At 39.7% G+C, this 21,040-nt stretch overlaps 1 protein-coding gene across 4 annotated transcripts in view; it reads left to right on the top strand.

Moving 5' to 3' along the window:
* GLIS3 (GLIS family zinc finger 3) overlaps positions 1 to 21,040 on the top strand; it is a 501,312-nt gene that overhangs the window by 417,297 nt on the left and 62,975 nt on the right. For 3 of the 4 annotated variants that reach the window (XM_037727311.1, XM_037727312.1, XM_017496973.2), the window contains one exon: positions 14,135 to 14,279. The exons of the other annotated variant lie outside the window; for it this stretch is intronic. In XM_037727311.1, coding sequence (XP_037583239.1) covers positions 14,135 to 14,279 — 145 coding nt within the window. The remainder of the gene's footprint in view (positions 1 to 14,134; positions 14,280 to 21,040) is intronic. 4 annotated transcript variants of the gene reach the window in all.

Genomic DNA, 21,040 nt, shown 5'->3' with positions numbered 1-21,040 from the left:
CTTCAAGCCAATCCTCTTTTCTGATGAACAAGGAGAGGAGCTTTATTTCACTAGAGCATAAAAAGGTCAAGTGATTCATGCATTGCTCTAAGGCATACACTCCTTAGATAAGAAGAGGGAAGTAACTGACAGCAATTCCGTGCACTGATGAAAAATACACCATGGGCAAGCTCTTACTTTAGTGGCATTAATTCCATGGGGGGGCGGGGAAATGGCTTTGGGGCAGTGTTAAAGACTGGGTGTGAGCAGGGCCAGTGTGAGTAACCAGGGTTACCAGCCAGTCGCTTACTTAATCCGTGGTCCGAAGGAAGGTTCTCATCTTGGCTGTGCAGTCTGTCAAACAGGGGACAAGAGTGTATAATTTGGGACTCAATCAGCTTGAAATTTCTGTTTTCTACTTATCAAATTTATACTAGACATGGACTCTTTAGAAGCAAGGTAGAAAATTGGATTTGTTCCCGGCCCTTCCAGATGAATGAAAGATATGAAGTATAATGTAGTGAATTAGCATTTCCTGCTGGAAGGATTGTTCATTTCCACATTCCAAGAGGCAACATGTAAATGTGAATAGTGTTATCTAGTAACATTTGACATGAATGGGGGCTGAATATTATAAAGAAATAAACTTGAGCTGGGTATGGAGGTTCATGCCTATAATCCCAGCACTTTGGGAGGCCAAGTCCAGGGGAACGCTTAAACCCAGGAGTTTGAGACCAGCCTCAGCAACATAGTGAGACCCTATCTCTCCAAAAAAAAAAAAAAGGCCAAAAATTCAAAAATATTTAGCCAGATTTAGTGGTGCACAGATGTAGTCACAACTACTCAGGAGGCTGAGGCGGGAGGATAGCTTGAGCCTAGGAATTCAAGGCTACAGTGAGTTGTGATCACGCCACTGCACTCCAGCCTGGACAACAGAGCAAACACACTATTACTAAAAAAAGAAAAAGAAAGAAAGAAACTCCCCAAGTGTGTTTTTAAAAAAACTTCTGTTCAATGTCACGTGGCTATTTTCTGTTTTATTCTTAATTGATAATGTAGGCATACTTAAATTGCCCCATTGTTTTCTTCCCCTGGGGTTGCAGGAGACATGATTTCATTTTTCTTTGGGGCCTGCCCCAAAGGTTAAGCATGGATTAATAAACCCTGTGCAGTCATTGACTCATTTGTTATTCATTCATTTACTTATTCACACATTCCCCAAACATTTATTGGGTACCTTTCATGTGAAAAGAGGGACTGCTTTAGATTGCATGATCAAACAACCAAGGGTTTATAAAGCCCTTTTTGTCTTTTATGATGTGCATACATATAGATATAATTTCTAAACAGCTATATAAAATGTAGAAAACCATGAGTGCCAACAGCAAGATAAAGAGAAATTGCTCTTAGTATATGAAATTACCTTGGAATGGAAAGGCGTGGTAAAACTTCAAGGGACAACTGACATTGAATTGGACCTTGGAGAATATGTAGAATTTATTGTAGACATGTAGAATCCAGAGAAAAGGGGACTCCAGATGAGGGAGCTTTGTGGCCAGAGTACAGCATGAGACTTGAAAGTGAGAATAAACAAAGACTACAGGAATATCTGGGTTCTGCATGACCTCCAGCATGGACATGAAGCCACGTGAAGCTAGGTGAGAGCCAGCGTGTTAAAGCCCATGAATTTGGGCTATAGGTAATGTCTGGGGGGAGAGTCACTAAAGGGCTTTGAATGAGAAGAAAAACTAAATTGACTGTTGAGTATAGAACGGATGGGAGAGGAAAAAAGCAAGTGTTCTCCATTGAAACAACAGCCTTCAACTTTTAGAAGTAGGTACTTTTAAAATTGTCCAAACACTCATGCACATGAAAATCAGCCTTAAATCTTCTTCACTCAATCTGTTGTAATTAAATGAAAGGCAGAAAAAAATGAGATCCACTGACTTTTATAGTGAGTCCCTCCCCACACTTCCTAAGCTGTAACATAGGCAGGAGCGGTAGTCAGAAATCAATTTAAGGGAAGACAATACGGAGCTGGTAAGATGGACGGGGGATGTAATTACTAGATAGCTGGCTGCTTTAATTAAACCTTGAGAATACTTGAATAGAAAGAAAAATGCTACACTTGAATGGATGGGATGGAATGTGTGTGGTCACATTAGTGCAATGAACTAGTGTCAGAGGAATTTATGAAGCTGTGATAAAAGTAAACCCTTCATCTTGCTTTGAGTCTTCACAACCCCATAACCAGGCCCCAAAGGGTGAAGGGGGATGTTTTTCATGGCAAAGTGAAATTCCATATTAACATTTCTCTGTTTTTCTAAAAAAAGAATGCATTCTTCAGTTTAGTCATCTGCTTTTAAGACATGCCTCTGAATGAAGCTTGAATTCGCCTTTGACTGTGTCATTTGTGTATCATTTTCCAGTTAGAAAAATAAATGTAAGACTCTCAGTGTGAGTTTTAGAAAAATATTGACTTAGGAAGAAAATTATGTTTTCACAAATGTAACAATGCAAAAATTACAAGTTGCATGCCTTTCTGATTTCAACATCCTTTTGAACCTCAGCTCCTCAACTCTGTCCAGCATAGCTAGATAGTGGGACAGATTTTGGTATTAGGACATCTAGATGAAGTTCTCAGAGTGCTCTAAAAACATTTTGTTGTTGGTTCTGGTTTCTAGTATGTTTTAGTCTCTTCCAAGAGGATAAACACTGGCTGCATTATCCTGAGATAGAATAATTCCATGGCTCTATGTATCCTCGAAAACTGTGCTCGTATCTTGATTAGGACACTGGCCGGGACTCCATTTCTGAGGCTAAGCGAGACCCCAGTGTGTTACTAACAAAGGTCTCACTCTTAATGAATATAATAGCCTTTTCTTGAGTAAAAAAGAAAATTAATTATATGCCACAAGAGCCATTGTCCTTAGGTCACCACATGTAATTCTGTTATAAACCTATGGAGCTAACGTTATCACTCCATTGTGCAAAGGTTCTGAAATCTTGAGAGGTTATCTTGCCAAAGGCTACATAGCAGTAAGTGGCAGAGCTGAGATATGAACCTGTAGCTATTTGACCCCAAAGTCTCCATCCATTTACCCTTGCCATGTTGCCACACTATGGCTTACAAAAGGAAGAAGCTGATAAAGAGGAAATATATCCCCTAAAAATGGGTGGGAGAAAAAGGAAAACAGGAGTGCATGCTATGGAGTGTTAACAGTGCTCCTACACTGAATGTTAGTAAAAATTATAATAGAAATGGCAGCAGGTGTTTAACATTGATTATGTAACATGTATTGGTGAAATGCTTTCTTATCTATTTGTGATCCCTAACAGCAGCCTTATAAATTAGGTGCCATTATTATCCACATCATACAAAGAAAACTAAGCTAAAGTGATGTTAAACATCTTTCTCATAATTGTCCAACAGTTTGTTAGTAAAGATACAAAAGTTCAAATCCATGTGTGATCCATAGTGTGGATAAGCTATTATAAGTGGTTACTAATGACTTAGTGTAATTCATAGGGTGGTGACAATTTTTTTTATACAACTCACTTTGGGGCAGACATTTAACATCATCCTTAACGCCAGTGAATGTTTTAATTAAGTTTTCACAGGCACTAAAGAAGGGTACACGGTAGCCCACTGAGTGCTTGACTTGAATGATATGTAGCCAAGAAGAGGTTCTGTACCACTCAACAGCAATGCAGTTTTAGAAAGGTAGCTTCTTCCTAGAATAAAGAGCCATCGGAAACAGAGAGCATAGCATCTGGAAAAAGATCTAAGGATTTTACTGATGATGAGCTTTGTTCATGCCACACTGTAAACTCTGCGAGAGCAAGGAATTTCACTTGTCTTATGCACCACTTTATCTCCTGAGCCCAGTGTAGTTGGGGTACATGGTACAGAATCTAGAAATATGTGCTGAATGAATGAACGAATGAAGGAAACAACATGGATTTTAAAAAGCTATGACTATTTTAGGTTGTATGAATAGAGACAAAAAGTCTAGAATGAGGGATGTGTTTGTTCTGTTGTATTCTGTTGTGGTCAGACAGCTGGTTAACTCTATTAATATTTGGATGTCATTTACACGTAGACCATTGAGCCTCAGTATATAGAGTAATTAAGGTGCTGAATGGAATAACATGCTATATGAGAGAGCAGGGACTAATGGTTTAGTAAATGACTTCTGTGTTCCAAGCATAGTATTAGATGCTTTCTGTATCTTTTTTTTTTTTTTTTTTTTTTTTTTTTTTTTTTTTTTTTTTTTTTTTTTTTTTTTTTTTTTTTTTGAGACTGAGTCTCGCTCTGTTGCCTAGGCTGGAGTGCAATGGCATGATCTCAGCTCACTGCAACCTCCACCTCCTGGGTTCAAGCAATTCTCCTGCCTCAGCTTCCTGAGTAGCTGGAACTACAGGTGCACGCCACCACACCAGACTAATTTTTGTGTTGTTAGTAGAGACAGGGTTTCACTATGTTGGTCAGGCTGGTCTCAAACTCCTGACCTCGTGATCCTTTGGCCTCAGCCTTCCAAAGTGCTGGGGTTACAGACATGAGCCACTGTGCCTGGCTGCTTTCTCCATCTTATCTGATTTAGTTCTCAAAACAACCAAGATCTCTACTGGTATTATTCTTATTTTACATAAGGGAAACTATACTCAGGAAATTGAATATACTTGCCCAGTATCACACAATAGTTGAACTAAAAGCCCCAAGCTCTTTCTAACTAAGTGTCCTCTTGTCTATATAAAAAACTTGGCCTGCTTGTAATTTCAGCACCTTGGGAGGCTGAAGTGGGAAGACTGCTTGAGCCCAGGAGTTTGAGACTAGCCTGAGCAACATGGTGAGACCCTGTCTCTAAAAAAAAATTGGTTTTTAATTAGCTAGATGTGGTGGCCCATGCCTGTGGTCTCAGCTACTTAGGAAGCTGAAGCAGGAGGATTGCTTGAACCCCCAGGAGATTGAGGCTGCAGTGAGTCATGTTCATGTCACCGCACTCCATCCTGGGTGACACAACAAGACTGTCTCAAAATAAATAAATAACAAAACAAAATTTTTTTTAGTCCGGAGAAAAATCTGCTAACAGGGAAGGGACAATAAAGAAGCTAAACCATGGCCCCTTCCATGGCTGAAATTCTGTAATACTACAGCGTTTTGAAGCTTCTCAAATACTAAAACACTGAAAAAGTAGACTATGAGCAGTTATTCTGTGTGGTCTAGGGGATGAGGGGAGGAATAAACCCCAGGGGTGTGGATCTATAGTTGGCAGATCATAGTTCAACTTGAGGCAAAACTTTTTAAATGATGAGATCTGTTTAGCAATGGAGGGTGCTTAGTGGTAAGGAAGGAAGTTCCCTGTCATCAAAAGGATTTAGACAAAGGCTGAACTGCTACCATGGTATGCAGTAGTGCTGTGCATTTCATTACTATTAATTTAAATTTAAATTAATTAAAATTAAATGAAATTAAAATTCCTCAGTTGCATAAGCCACATTTCGAATGCTCATTAATCACATGTGGCCAGTGGCTATCAATTAGTGCAGTACAGATGCTTTCCAACATCACAGAAACTTCAGTTGCATAGACTTGCTGCAGAGTTGGTGGGTAAGAATTTTGTACCCTAGTTCCTTTTTGCTCTGAAATTCTATGTTTCTTTGAACAATTTCCATAAATCTTCATTTTTTTTACCAAATAATTAGTTTTATTGTCTCCTACTGGCACTGATTTTTCAGGATCTTAGTGAGATATACCCCAGCAAGTGTACCCATTCATATATTTTGGAATGTTCATTAATCAGCTATGGATAAAATTTTGGGCCTTTGGAGTCACTGCTAACCAAATAGGTATCCCATATACAGATGTTCAGAGCACTGAGTTGGTCGTTTATGTTCTCGAAAAGATTTCTTCCCATGCCATTTCTCTAACTCTTCACGCTCATTTCTATTTGCAAATTGGTCCTCTTTGCAAATTGGTCATTCCTAAAGGAATTGAATTTAACAGCAGATTGTTGGAGATTAATTACCTATCATATGCCAAAGCCACTTCCTATATGTCAGTGCTAAGGAATCCCCCAGAGATGGAATTCTTAGATTCAACTGAAAATTAATTGTGATTAATATAATAGGTTAATTCATTGTAATTATTTTTAAGCCTTTTGGCAATGAGTTAATTCCCCAAGATCTACGTTGCTTGAAGTGTCATAGAGAACACTTGATAAGAATGTTCTGGTAATAAACCTTAACCCTCTGGGAAAAAAATCCTACTCATCTTTCCTTCTGACTTAATTTCTTCAGAAACATATTTTGGTGGCACTTGATTTCTGGAGAACAAAGGGATCCCTACAAGGTGATGCATAAACATGCATGGCTCAGATGGACTGTGCTCATTGGAGAAAGGGAAAACAAAAGTCCTCTGTGCCTCGTTTTCTTTGGAAGTATGTCTCGCTTCAGACTAACAGAATGCGTTTGCTCCTAGAATAAAATCTAATGGAACTGAAAATCGAAGATTCTGAGCCTTTTTCCCTTTCCTATTTCCACTTGACTCACTTAATCTTGGACGATTATTCAATCATATCTGAAATGAGAAAATGACAGAAGTGAAATTTCCATCTCTTGTTGCAAGAGCTTATAAACATTAACAGAATAGTCCCGTACAAAAAAAAAAAATACAAATCACAATTGATGGTGCCTTGTTTTTATATATTAGCAGCATTGTTAGGGGAGCAGCTCAAATTTTGGCATGCAGGAACCCTGTCAAAACCTTGATAGGTGATTTCACTATTAAGGTTGAAAAACTGTCATTTTAAACAAATATTTCATATTGGGAGATTGTATAAAAGCGAAGAAGCCAATTTGTTTACTTGTACCTGGATAGTTTGGGAAATTGGGCACTAAAATAATTCCTTGAAGACCAGAATCACCAACATTCAGAGGCTCACAAACTGGTTTCTGAGACTCAGAGTTGTCCAAGTCTATGTCCATAAGACTTCCTGCAGGTGTATGAATAAAAGGATACAAGCAATTCTAATAGTTCCTGAGGGTCAGAGTAGGACTCAGTATACAAAAAAAAAGTCTTTTTGACTATGGGAACTGTCTAAAGTTGTGGCTAACAACCAAAATGAGGGCATTGCCCCTTACTATACTGTATCAAGCAGCAAAGTCTGACAAGCTACTTACAGGTTGCTGTTAGGGAAGTCAGGCATAAGATAGAGGTTTGGTCACAGTGACATCTGAAGCCCCTTTCAGTCCTGATTGTTTTGGCAAATTGGGGTCTTATTTTTAATTTAGTCTCCACAATTATGCTTTTGGTATTATCCAGGATGGTTTAGAACACACCACTTTCATTAAACATCTATTTTCCATACTCCTGGCGTGTGGGCAAAGCAGTTACAAAAGAGAAATGAATGGATGTGATCAGAGTATCCTTTTAAGTCCTGCTGATTGTCTCTTGACATTCTTGAACCAAATCAAAGTAAGTTTGGAATGTTTACTAAATTGGCTGCCCCACAAGCCCACTGTGAGCCAAGGATTCAGGTGCATGTAATTTATGAAGGATGTGCTTGCAAGAGAACTCGGGAGAGGATGGGGGAAGGGGAAAAAGCTAGGCACGGGTGCCAGTTCAGGTGATCTCAGTCTAGCCCAATCCCACAGGGAGCTCCAGAACATAGCATCTCAGCATTTGTCTCGCTTTGAGGCAAAAAAGTACTGTTTAGTTGTGTGTGTGTGTGTGTGTGTGTGTTAGGGATGGAGAATGCTAGACATTGGATCTAAAGTACACGGAAGCTGGGGTACGGACACAGCAAAGCAGAGGGCAGCAGCACATTGCTAATCGAAGGGATCAGAGGGGAGCTGGGCAGAGCATCAGTAGTCTCTCTGCCACATTTATATTACCTGTAATCTTTGAAAATTCTCCCTTAGAAAGGTAAATTAAGAGAGGATCACATTGTCTATTTAAACATATTCACTCACCAAGAGATTATAGCTTCCTTTGCATAAAGAATTGTGGCTCATTCTTATAAATCCACTTGGCAGTTAGTGATTAAATGATTTACCATGATGCTGGTCCCACACTGCTAGGCGTTGTGGAGTTTTAAAAGCTTAAGAGGGAGCCAGCCTGGTCCTCAGGCACTGACCAACACAATTGTGCAGATTAAATTTATAACAGGAAACAAAGTGCACATGTACAATCATAGGAGTGTTGCAAGTGGATTCTGCAGTTCTTCTTGTACCCTGAGAGGCCCAGTGTGGACTGGCCTGGTCAGGGGATGCTTCATTTAGGAGGTGAATCACAAACGGGATCTTGGAAGAGTTACTTAGGAGGAGTAGTATGCTATTCATCCCCTCTGTCCATTCCAGGCAGTAGTATCCCACGTAGTATGCTGTTCATCCCCCCGTCCATTCCGGGCAGGAGGGATGAACAGCATATTACGTCGGATGTTTGCAGTGAGATAGGCTTTTGTCGGGACCTGGGGAAATACGCATCCATGGTACACCGTGCAGTCACAGGATGGAGGTGCTTAATGTCTTAGCCTTTTGGGACTTGTGTGCTAAGCAATGTGTGAGGTTATTTGCACCTTGGGAATAGCACCATAAACTCAATTATAGGAGAGTCCATTTGATATCACAGAATGGATTGGTGAGAGAAGAGAGCCTGAGTTGCTATTTGTGGTCCGGACCCATTGTGCTTTGTGAACCTGCCCTCTCTGTGCAGGTGCCTGCAGGCTCTCTGCCTGGATGTCCAGGAGTCATCTCAGTGTTAACACATTCAAAACCAAATTACTGATTTACCTCCAACCTGCAACTTCTCTGTTTTCCTTTGCTGTTCCTCAAGCCAAAACTTACAGCTATGCTCAACTCCTGTCTCTCTCTCACATATTCCACACTAAACTCCGCTCGACCTTCCAAACAGAAACTGACCACGTCTCACTACCTCTGGTTCCCTTAAGCTGCTGGCATTTCTCATCCAGATTGTTGTAATAACCCCTAACCAGACGCCTGTCCTCCTCCTATTTTCTGCACAGTAATCAGAGTGAATCTTTTATATGATTTAAGAGATTCTCCAAGATACACATCTATATTATGTGTGTGGGAGTGGGGAGAGAGATACTAATTTCAGGAGATTTGTTTATGAGATTATTGGGGTTGACAAGTCAGAAATTTGTAGGGCAGGCCAGAAACTCTTGGGCAGAAACTGATGCTGTGGTCCACAGGCAGAATTTCTTCTTCTTTTAGTGAAATTTCAGTTTTTTTGCTCTTCAGGTGTTTCACTGATTGGATGAGACCCACCCAGACTGTAGGAGATAATCTTCTGTTTTTAAAGCCAACTGACTGTAGTAGATGTTAAGCCCATCAACAGAATTTCTTCACAACACAGCAGTCACACACCTAGATGAGTGATTGAATAACTGGATACCAACCAGTTATTTCTGACCCCCCAAGTGCAAGACTGCCTGGGGGTGTTCTAAAGTAGTAAAGAGTATATCATACACCAGTTACCCTGCCCCCGTGGCTCCCTCGTGGAGAACGCTTTCTGATTTGCCTTTGATCAGTGGTAAGCAAGCACCAGCTGCCTGCCTAGTTTATCTTGGTTCTATGAGAAAACACAGAACACCTGCCCGTTGATAATAATCACCTGTTCAGAGAGGATAAATACGTGGGTCAGCGTCTACTCAAGACGCTTAGCTCAAAAGCGTGTAAAGCATCGCGTTAGATGCTCTCTCTCTCCCCGTTTGCTGTTCTATTTTTGTTTCTTAATACTTTGAGCACTAGATTTCTGTTTTATGAGTATAGTTCTATGCCTACGACTTTCTTTTGGAAATTTTACATAAGGTCTCTAGGCGCTTTTAAGAAACAATTTCTAGAAACATGCTTGGGTGGGGGTTTCTACAATCAAGCTGGTCTCGGTACTCCATTTTTTTTTTTTTTTTTTTAGGGTTTTCCTCAAATCTCAAGAAGGTCCCAGTTTTCCCCATCACTTGCGATCTCATCTATGCTTCTGTGTTTTTCTGTAGCACTTGCCTCTTTCTTTATAATTTAGCTTACTGTTTATGTTCTGCTTTCTCTCAAATGGAAATTTCTCTGGCATCTTTTTAGATTGCTGTTGTATTTCTGGCCCCTAGAACGGTGCCTGGCATGGGGTTGAGGCCTAAGAAATATTTGATAAATGAATGAGAAGGATAAAGTGGCACAGAACCTCTCTGGACCCAATGGAGTGTGATTAGGGCAGAAGAGCTGAGTGATTTCAGGAACATGGTTCACATAATACGATGTGAACAAAGCTTCTTGGTGTCGTGTAACACAGCAGTCCTTTGAAAGAAATGAATTGACTCTGGCGTCAAATTCCACTTTTTTTCTTCAAAAAGCAGTCAAGACTTTAAGGGCAAGTCCTTTGCTCTCTGATAAGAGCATGTAATAAACTAGATTGAAAATTTTTAACCTTTTATTCCTGTGAAAATACAATCCAAACTTTTTAAGGCATGAGCCTCATTTAACCACTTTTTATCATGAGGCCTGAAGAAAGTCATGTGTTACAGGAAAGCTAAGAATTATTTTGTGTGTATGGCCCTGGGCTTAATGGTTGCTCCTCACTGGAGGTAACATTACTCTTTAAAGTTCCAGATGTCTCAAGGAGGCTTCTTAGAAAACTGTCAAGATAGTTTACAGTGACAAGCTACAAAACGTGACAGGTTCATCCCTGCATGAGTTGGAATTTGCCTTCCCAGTATCTCTAAGTCCAATGACTTGCAGACATTCCTAGCACTTGGACATACTCTCTCCTCGTGTGCCTTTACCTAGTAACTGCTAACTAGAGTTCCAAAGTCACAGCTTCAGAAAGATCTTTATTAGTCACAGCTAATAAAGGAAAATGAGAAGGTTTCTGTTCTCACATGAAAAAATGCTAGGTTTTCATAATTCCTTGTTTCCACCGTTCATTTCCTCTTTCCATCACCAGAAAAATCTTAGGTTCTCATCAAAATTTTTATAGAGACTGATATTTCGAAAGGTGTAATCCCGAGACCAATAGGAGCATCCTCACCTGGGAACTTACCAATGCTTGGCAGACTTACTGAATTGGCAGCTTTGGGGTGGGGAACTGCAGGTGATTCTGATGCACTCCCAAGATTGGGAACCACGGGTAAAGACCCTCCCTCCTGCAATTGAAAAATTTCCCTCTACTTTATTCCTAATGGCTAAGATGTTGGTAAAATATTCATTACACAATTTTATCATTAGTTGGGCTTCTTATTCCAAATATAAAACTATTGAGAGACCAGCCTCCCAAGAGATTCTGCTACGTGCCTCCTGCCTCACCCTTTAGATAATTCCAGTACTAGAGAATGCTTAAGAATCTTAAGGGGTCTGAAAGTCCCTTTCCTGGTCCGAATATCTGGGCGGGATACTACACTTACACATGACAACTGCATTTCTATGCATTTGGCTCTCTTGGAAATTGTACATAAAGTCCCTAGGCGTGTTCAACTTAAGCACTCTGTAGAATCGTGCCTAATCCCAAAGAAAACCAAATTAACTCTCATCATAAAGCTGTATGGAATCGCACTGTTGGAAAACAAGAATATTTAGTGAAATGACGAAAGAACTACCAGCCTTTGACGCCAGGAGTAACCCTAGCCGTGAAATTCCTTGCAAAGACCTCATTGGTACTGGTAACTGTAAAACCCTAGAGCAGTTGGTAATAGAAAGCAGAGAAGCATCCATGCCTGCCCTTAGTAAAACATGTGGACCCCAGATCATTTTAATGATGGAACATAAAAGTGATCGCCAGAACTCATTCCAAGCCTTTCTCCCCCCTCCCCCGCCGCCAGTGTTTCTTAAACAGCATGTGTTATATTTGTTGTTTCAATACTAACCTATCTTCCAAAAGTCCTGATTAGAGTTAGGCACTAACAGTCCTGGTCAGATTCCGATGTGCCACAGCTGAGGAAATCATAACAGTCATGTCTCGGTCCCTACCTGTTAAATGTACCTTCCGTGTATTTAGGGTCACTGTGCCATGTTCATATTCTTGGGCTAAAACCAGGACGTGTATTTGTTTCTTTATGAAGCTTTCAGATTCAAGAAATAATTCTCTCTAAATAGTAACTTATTGCTGTATGTCTGTTTCTTTCTGATCAGAATTTGGTCACCGTCATTGCCGGTGGTGTGCTAGTAATGTTTAACAACCAGCTCTTTAGATGAAATTGGCAATTCTACAAACAGGCTTTTTCCATTGGTGCAAATACTTCTCTATTACCGATTTTGAGCTATCGGTCTGTCGTCATTGCATGGAAAGTTTGGAAAATATGCACCCCAGATTGGTCAGCTTTGGAACATTATTGGAATATAGAAAACTTGGAAAGCAAAAGAAAAGGTTTTTTAAAAAATCATAGTGCTACTGAAAGCAAAAATCAGTTTTAATGTTCAATCACATTACTTTCTGATTTTAGCTATGTATTATAACTGTCATTTTGTATAACTTTTGCTTTTGTGTTCATGAATATTTTAATGATTGCATAATACTCTATCAAATTGATGTAAAAGCATTGATTAGCCCTACTTGGGGACATTTAAGACATTTTAAGTTGCTATACCAAATCGGAAAATGTTATAAATGCTATTTTATATATTTGTATATATTTTGAGGAGGCACAAATCTTTAACATTTCTACTTAAGACAAGTTCTAGAATCATTTCGATTATGGACCTTGAAAAAATATTCTCATATACCCTCTAGACTGTTCATACCAGTATTCACTCCTATGAACAGTGTTTAACAATGTCTCTCGCTGTACTTTCATTGCTACCGTTTTTAAGTTTTTGATAACTAAAAATGTTTTAACAGCACTTCTTTGCAAGTGTTTCAAACGTTTTTCATGTTTATTTCGGTTTCTCTTTTCTTGAACAGTTTCTGTTCATGTCAAGGCTTTATCCAGTGTTTCCTTCCCATTTCCACCTCCTCACCTTTCATCTCTAGTTTTATCTGCTATTTATCTTCCCCAGGTCCCGGGCTCACTTGCTTGATATCCAGGCCCACTTCAGGGTAGGCAGGTTTCCCCGTAAGTCTGCAGGGCTTATTCCTCACTTCTTTCAAAGCTTTTTATGAATGCCATCTCCAAGAGGCTTTCCTTGATCCCCTGTCTAAAGTTGCCATCCCTTACTCCTACTCGTTGTCTCGCTTCTCTGCATTGCTTTTCTCCATAGTATTTATCACCATCTGTGGTTCTTTTGTTCATCTGCTTCCCCACCTAGAGTCTAACTTTGATAAAAGTAGTCAGTATTCCTAGGGTCTAGAGAAGTATGTAACACTCAATTGCTGAACGCATAAGCATACTCTATCTAAAGGTTAGTCCGTATAAAATCAATTTACACACAAGATTCAAATACCAAAGATTACCATTTACAATATTTGTAATATATTTCTAGATTGCTTTTAAGGTATTTTTTTGCAGAAGCAGAATGTTAATATTTTTGTCACAACCTCTTCCATGGTGTTTTCTTTCAATTACACTTAAAAAATGCTTAAGAGATCAGATAACTTTTCATCTAAGTTTATTCTAGCATTTATTTGGCTTTATTTTTTTACATGTAACTCATCAATGTATAGGATCTAAATTCTGTTTTTGTTACTGTTGGAGTTCTGTTGCTCTTAATGACGTTGTTTTATCTTTGAATCATGTTCCATAATTAAAAACTTGAGTATTTTCCTTTCATGGAAAATTTAGGAGCTAAATCTCAATGGGCATTTCTTAATCATTTCTGGGATGTTTTCATGACAGTGTTTCTATTCTAAAAGCACTTTCCAAGACGGATTAAATCTACTTGAGTTTGTTCTTGTTATCAATACAAGTTCCGATAAGATACAGAGCAAATAAAAGGAAGTATAATAGGAAGTTGAGTTCCCAGAAGTGGAAATATCAAGGACTGAAGTCAAATCCGCCTCTAGCCACATTTTTCCGGAAGCGCTTGCCAGGTGTTATTAGGATTGGAGAACTGACCCTTTTATTGACACTCGGCTAAGCCCTGTGCCTCACCCAGTTGCTGCTTGATAAATTTTTGTGGGTTGAGTTGAACTGATAGAGCATGATGCCTTTCCAAGAAAATAATCCAAGGACCAGCTTTCCTTATCGATGTCTCTTCCGTTTTCTTCTCTCAGTTGCGGTCCAGCACAGAGCTCCATCCAGACCTGCTCACGGATTGCCTAACTGTGCAGCCCCTACAGCCAGCCACTTCCCCTAGAGATGCTGCTGCTGAGGGGACTGTGGGACACTCCCCGGGACCTGGGCCTGACCTGTATTCAGGTAAAGACAGCAAAGGAAGAGCCAGCCACAACTCCTTTAGGCCCTTTACTCTGCTTAAAGGGAATGCTCACCTGAGAGAAATCCTGTTAAGATCATCTGCTGCTTATCAAAGGGCTGCAGATTGCTCTCCACCCCTTCTGATGCCTGAGCTGGGTTTGGCAGCAGATTTTTTCTTCTCATAAATAAAAATAATGCATTACTTCTTTTAGTTCTGGACTTCTGCCAGAAATTCAGTGCACCTAACACTCACAGGTATATTAAATTTACTCCATCTAGACTCAAAGGAAATGTTTCCCCTTAAGCAGGTAGCAGGCTGCATGTGAATTTCTTAATGAAACAGTTGTCATCTTTGTTTTAAAAGGAAGCCCCAGGTCTCTAAGGAAATTTCCACATCAGCAAACCAAGTTGTAAGAATGTTTGTTCATGTTTGCCAACCATTGTGGGAAAGGAGATGAAATGGCACTCCCAGACCACCTTCCATCTGCCTGGGTTTGAATAATAGGTGACTATATTTGGAAAATTACATGTATGTAGTAAAAAACAACACTATGCAGTAAGGAAGTTATTTTTCTTAGCCTGGATTTTTGTGCATTTTCTACTCTGTAATGGTGACACACTTATGCAAACATAATTAGTGATCTTACATATGGAATGCTCTTACTGTCATGCTATGAAGATGAAAAAATTTACCAGTTCCACATTCCAGACAATGAGAATTTTCTGTTTTCTGTGGGTTGCAGATACCACTCCCATCCCCATCTGATGCCAGGTTTGGCAGCAGACTGTTTTTTTCTTTTTGAAAAGTATGAATAAGCCATTTGAATTTAAAATCTACAGATGCGTTGCAGTGGAATGGGAGAAAGACATGCTTGTATAACTTTTTTTAAACTTGACAGTTCTAAATTGACTCAGATGCAAGGGGAAAGGGCAGTAAGCAAGTATTTCAAGAGTCATTTTCCATGACTGAGAACACTTGAAACAGAGGCCCACCTTGTTCAACTTTGCCCAGAATTTCACTTCTCCAGGTAGCTTATCACTGAAAGTGTACCCTCTCTACTCCTTGCCTTTTTTAAAATCGGATGGAGTCGTGCTCTGTCACCTAGGCTGCAGCACAGTGGCATGATATTTTGGCTTACTGCAACCTCTACCTCCAAGGTTTAAGCAATTCTCCTGGCTCAGCCTACCTAGTAGCTTGGATTATAGGTGTGCGCCACCACACACGGCTGATTTTTAGTTCTTCGTCTTTTTATTTTTTATAGAGATGAGTTTCACCATGTTGCCCAGGCTGGTCTCGAACTTCTGGGCTCAAGTGATCTGCCTCTGCCTTCCCCGTAGCTAGGATTCAGACATATACCAGCATGCCCAGCTAATTTTGTATTTTTAGTAAAGACAAGGTTTTGCCATGTCGACCAGTCTGGTCTCAAAAACTCCCAACCTCCCAAAGTGGTGGGATTACAGGCATGAGGGACTGCACCCAGCCCCTACTTCTTTCCTTATTCCGCCTTCCCTCGGGTACAATTTTGCTTTCTAACTTCTTGTCTTTTTAAAAAAAAATAAATAAATGCCTTTAGTTGACTGGCAACAAACAAAGAGGCAGAACCATGCAGGAGAAAAAAATATGAAACAAATTGTAAGCCTGTCTTTTAAAGTTCCAGGAATGTACTTGTTGAAGTGCATATTAACATCTGCAAACCTTTTCCCTAGATCTATGGAAAGAAGCCAAACCATGAAAAATGGAAAAGGTGCAAAAGGAAACTTCATCAGTTAGTTAAATGTAAAATCTGAAGTGTTAAGACAATTTGAAGATTAAGACTTGGCTAAATAGCAAAAAGTACTTGGAGTTACTCCCTTTATGTTCTGTTTTACAAAATCAAAAATTTGTCAGGCACGTCTACCTTTTTAAGTGCTAGTAAATTTATCACAAATATTTTGATGGAAACCCGTTGAGTATGAGCATAGAAAAGGTGGTTAAATTTGGCATTGAACACTAATCTTTCAGAAGCCACAGCGATCGAGAACTTGGGGTGTGAAGTAATGATTTTGTAATGGAAATTGTCAAGTAGATGATGCTTTATACAATTCTAAGGATAGTTTGTATAGCATGAAGATGAACAGGAAAGATGGCAGTAGTGGCACATACAAGGCTTGCACATCTCCTAAGGTGTTGCCTTCCCTCCTTAAAACAAACTTTTCAGGTTGAAAAGTCAGAGCCTGATTAGAAACGATTACCTGAAAAGACTTATTTCTGTGAAAGAGTGTCCCAGGTTAAAGCAGCCAAATACTACTTGAGGCCATGCTGAGGGTGACTTTAATAAAATTAAGATATTTACTAGTCTACTATTCTGAGAATCCCAGGGCTCCCCCACCCTACTCCTGAGCTAACCTAAGAGCAATGTTGTCACCTAACAGGAAGGCCAAAGCAGCAATGAGCAGGCCTGAATGAAGGACGGCTCATTTGCATTTTTTTGCCCGTTTGTTCAAAGGTTCTGTGTTCCAGATAATGCCACAGGCCAGGCCTGTAAATTTAGGTGATTTTAACTGATAATCTAAGAGGAACTGTTTCATAGCCAGTAGATCAAAATGTGAAAGCTGCTTTCAAGCATTGGTACTTGCATAGGTCTTCTGGTGAACACCTGTGATGAACTAATGATGTATAGAAGCTCACAACTTGGTGAGTCTTGGATACCATGGACTGTGTGGACCAGTGGCTGGTCTTGGCAGGGAGTCCATTAACAGTGAATGATGTATGGAAGATGATCTGTCCCATGAGTGGTCACAAAAATTATGGCTCCCTCAAACCTAACCTGTACTGCAGATTCAGTAAAACATGACCTTAATAACCTATGCCATGAAGACATTGTAGAGGCCAGTGTGGTTGATTGGAGTCCCACAAACTACTTGGGAACAAACACAGCTGGAACAAAAATCTACAAAAGGAATTTTATAGCTCTTCTCAGGTTATAATATAGTTAGGTTTAGAGCTCAAGTCCTGTTGAATTATCCAAATTTTGAATGTAACCTTAGTTTTTTCAGGAAAATAGGTGCTTTGTTCAGATAATAGGAAAATGTAGAAGCAAAAAGTCTCTTTGGAGCAGGATTATTTGAAGTCATGTGTTATTCTCTTCCCTCTACCCTCTTACTGGGAGGTGATGGCTTCTCTATTACAACATTACTTTTTGTAATAAATAGCACCATATAAAATCTATACAGGATTTAACATGAATTTGTGAAAGTTAATATTTCATTTTAATGTAATTTTATGGCATGTTTTAATACGTTTTCTACTTTCTTAAATCGAGTATTTGCTGTCATGGGACAACTTGCAGAGTTGTTAGAAATTTCCTGTAAAAGTGCCTCATATAGTCTGTCCCCCCAAAATGGTAATTAGCGATTTACTAGAGGTCCGAAACAGATTTCCAAGTAGGTTAAACTTCGTTAGAGTTGTGAAGATTAAACACCACAACTATATAGAAGTCTTTAAGAAGGCTTAAGACAGAGCATTATAAAAATGCATAGCTATTACTTGAGTTAACTTCATAAATCACTGCTTTGCTTGGAATTCACAAAGGTGAAAGCAGTTCATTTTGGAAAGTGGTGGTCAAAAGGAGGTGGAAACGCAAAGCATGAAAGAAATTTAAAGGGAAACATTTGGCAAAGTGTGAATCATTTTTAAACTATAAAAATCTTTCGGTTTTTGTAACCTCTTTATCTGGATTGTCCACCTAGATTGGGGAATGCGATGAGGTCTGGAGCATGCCTCCAACTTCTGTTTGTAGGCACTGTTCGTTTTAACCTATTGAGCCCTCCGTAGACCTGAGCCAAACCTTCAGTATGCATCAAATCACCTGGAAACCCTGTGAAAATACAGTTTGCTGGGCCCCACCCCCAGTGTTTGATTCAGTAGGTCTGAGTGAGTCCCAAGAATCTGAATTTCTGCCAGATGTTTCTAACAAGCTCCCAGGTGACACCACCAGGTGCTGCTTGTCCAAGTGCTGCTGGTCAAATGGTTTTTACCCTTTGAAAACCATTGCTCTGGATCATAAAATGTAGGAATGACTTCTGGCAAAACATAACCTGAATTTTGACTGAGAGAAGTTAGAATTGTACTCTAGTATCTATTTCTGTTTCTCGCTACGTAAAACCCTATAGGTGGATTTTGCCTGTTACCCCACAGCAGCGTTATAATGGCACTGCTCATATTTTGATTAAGAATAAGATCTTACAGCTACTTAGCTGAAGAAAATGAAGATTCTGATTCCCAGCCAGCACAGGACACATCTGCATGTATGCAGCTAATGTTAATGCCTTTATATGTTTGCAGGCTGTTGAATTTGGTGCTTCAGTTTTTCATATCCACTATTCCCTTGTATTCATGTTGGTTTTTCATGCAAGATTAAGCTGAATTGCTCAGTTTTACAATATGTGCAAGTTTGTGCTGTAAAAATATTTTTGTGGGTGAGCAAAAACAATTCCCTACCTCATTGAGGAGGAGAGGCAAGTAGCAAAGCTGGGCAGCTGTAGCTTTATCCTTATTGGGAAAAATACTGGTTATTTTTATATTTCTCCCATCAGAAAGCAGAGGATGAGAGAGAGGATCGGGAAAAACAATGGGTACTAGACTTAATACCTGGGCAATGAAATAAGCTTGTGTCATGGGGGTTTGTTGTATAGATTATCTATATAACCTGCACATGTACTCATGAACTTAGAAGTTAAATGTATATAACTTCACCAGTAATCAACTGGCATATGAGAAGATGAAAGTTGGCTTTATTATCCTTTGAGGTGTACCCAAAGCAGGTCTTAAGTGTGGCAAAATGGAATGCAGGAAGGAATTTCTGGAATGAGAATACTTTTTATGGCTAAGAAGTTATAGACCAGACTGCTGAGTCTAAAGTTCTGACTTTGTGCTTCAACTGAATTTACCTTCCAAGGGAAAAAACATAGGTGGTTATGTCTCTTTCACATGAAGAGTTAAAAGAAAAGCTGTTCATATTCAGGGTGTTTTGTAGCCATAGTGAATTTTCATCTTTTTAATACTTATGGATACTGAAAATGTTAAGATAACAAAGACTCTAAGGGACATTAATGAATTATAACTGGGATATTACTTGCCATATTTTACAGTAATAGCATATTGCAGGCACTGAAGAGAGGATTGTGGAATTTGTTCATTCAACGCAGCTATCGGCACTGTCCCAGGAGACCAGCTTTTATGGTGTCTTCCTCAATATTGTCATAGACTGATCTGCCCTGCTCAGGTGCCCTGGCCGTGACTCAATCCATTAATGCTCCCTTCACAGCAGGCATTGATTCATCAGAAGTTGCAGCTGCCTCTTGGAGCCTTAGTTTTTCTACCTAAATTTCCAGGATGCTTTTGCCTTGCTTCCAGAACTCCCTGTTTCTAGTTGTGACCTGGGTTTGCTCCTGAGACTCCAGCCCTGTTCTCTCTAGTGAACTTAGCTGCTCGTGTCCTGCTTCTGCTTTCACTACCCATCAGCTCTGGATTTCAGAGTTGAGTCTCGCCCTGAAGTTTCTACTAACACCTAGTCCCACCCTAAGTCAGGGGTCTGTAAGCTTCACTGGAACCTTTTCTTTGGAGATATAAAGTCTTTTTTTTTTTTTTTTTTTTTGCCTTCTAGGAGTAAGGGGCTGCAGAAAGGGAACTCTCCAGTATTAAAAAGAAAATGGGATAAAGTCTCATCAATGTGCATAGGAATTTGCTCCTCAGGCTGGTTCACTGGGAATGCCTATCAAGCATTTCTGAGAAGTCGATGTACTTGATGAAAGATGCAATGCATCCGCTACCCTAGAAGATTTTGCGGTTGGGAAATTAATGATCTAGCGTTCATAGTTCTGGAGGACTAAGGCAGTTTGGAGTCATAGCTGTACAGAAAGAATGGACAGTATTTTGTCTTTTGAGACAGCATCTCATTCTGCCACCCACGCTAGAGTGCAGTGGCATGATCATAGCTCACTTGTAACCTTGCACCCCTGGGCTTAAGTGATCTTGCTTCAGCCTTCTGAGTAGCTGAGATTACAGATGTGTGCCATGACACTTGGCTAATAGATTTTTAAAACTATTTTGTGTAGAGACGAGGTCTTGCCGAGGCTTATGTCAAACTCCTGGCCTCAAGTGATCCTCCTGTCTTGGCCTCCCAACGTTCTGACATGACAAGCATGAGCCATGGCACCCAGCTCTTTTTTCTTAAATTACATTACTGATCATGTTTTGTACAATCCCTGTGATCAGTGTAGCCAGTTGGTGCTCAGATGTAACATTTACAAATGGAAATGTTACTTTCTATAACTTAAATTTCCCTCTTGCTGTGTTCAATTGCTGGATTGACATAGTTGTTTAAACATAGTAAACATTCAGCATCCAGTAGTTCTTTTATATAAATGCTAGAAAAATGCATGCTATAGTTCTCTACTTTCCAGAAGTAGAGAACCGGTGCCATAGATCACCGGTTATCTACCCACCTCCTCCTCCTCATGTCTTTTTAAGAAGGAAAATGCAAGCCTAAAAGTTTGGGAATATAACCAACATCATTCAGTAGAATAAAACTGAAATATTTCTTTACATTTTGTATTCCAGTACTTTGCCAGTAGTTCACATGGCATTTTTCTAATGAAGGAAATCTGCAGCTCTCAAAAGGAAAACAAATGGGAATTTCAAACCCATCACTGGGGTGGCAATGCCTTCAAATTCACAATGTCAAAATTGTGTTTTGATGGTTACTAGGGTTTGGGCATTCAAA

Source organism: Cebus imitator, unplaced genomic scaffold (assembly GCF_001604975.1).
Source record: "Cebus imitator isolate Cc_AM_T3 unplaced genomic scaffold, Cebus_imitator-1.0 Scaffold227, whole genome shotgun sequence".
NCBI classification, from domain to species: domain Eukaryota; kingdom Metazoa; phylum Chordata; class Mammalia; order Primates; family Cebidae; genus Cebus; species Cebus imitator.
The sequence above is the reverse complement of the archived record's forward strand: the minus strand, read 5'-3'. Positions and strand labels throughout refer to the sequence as shown.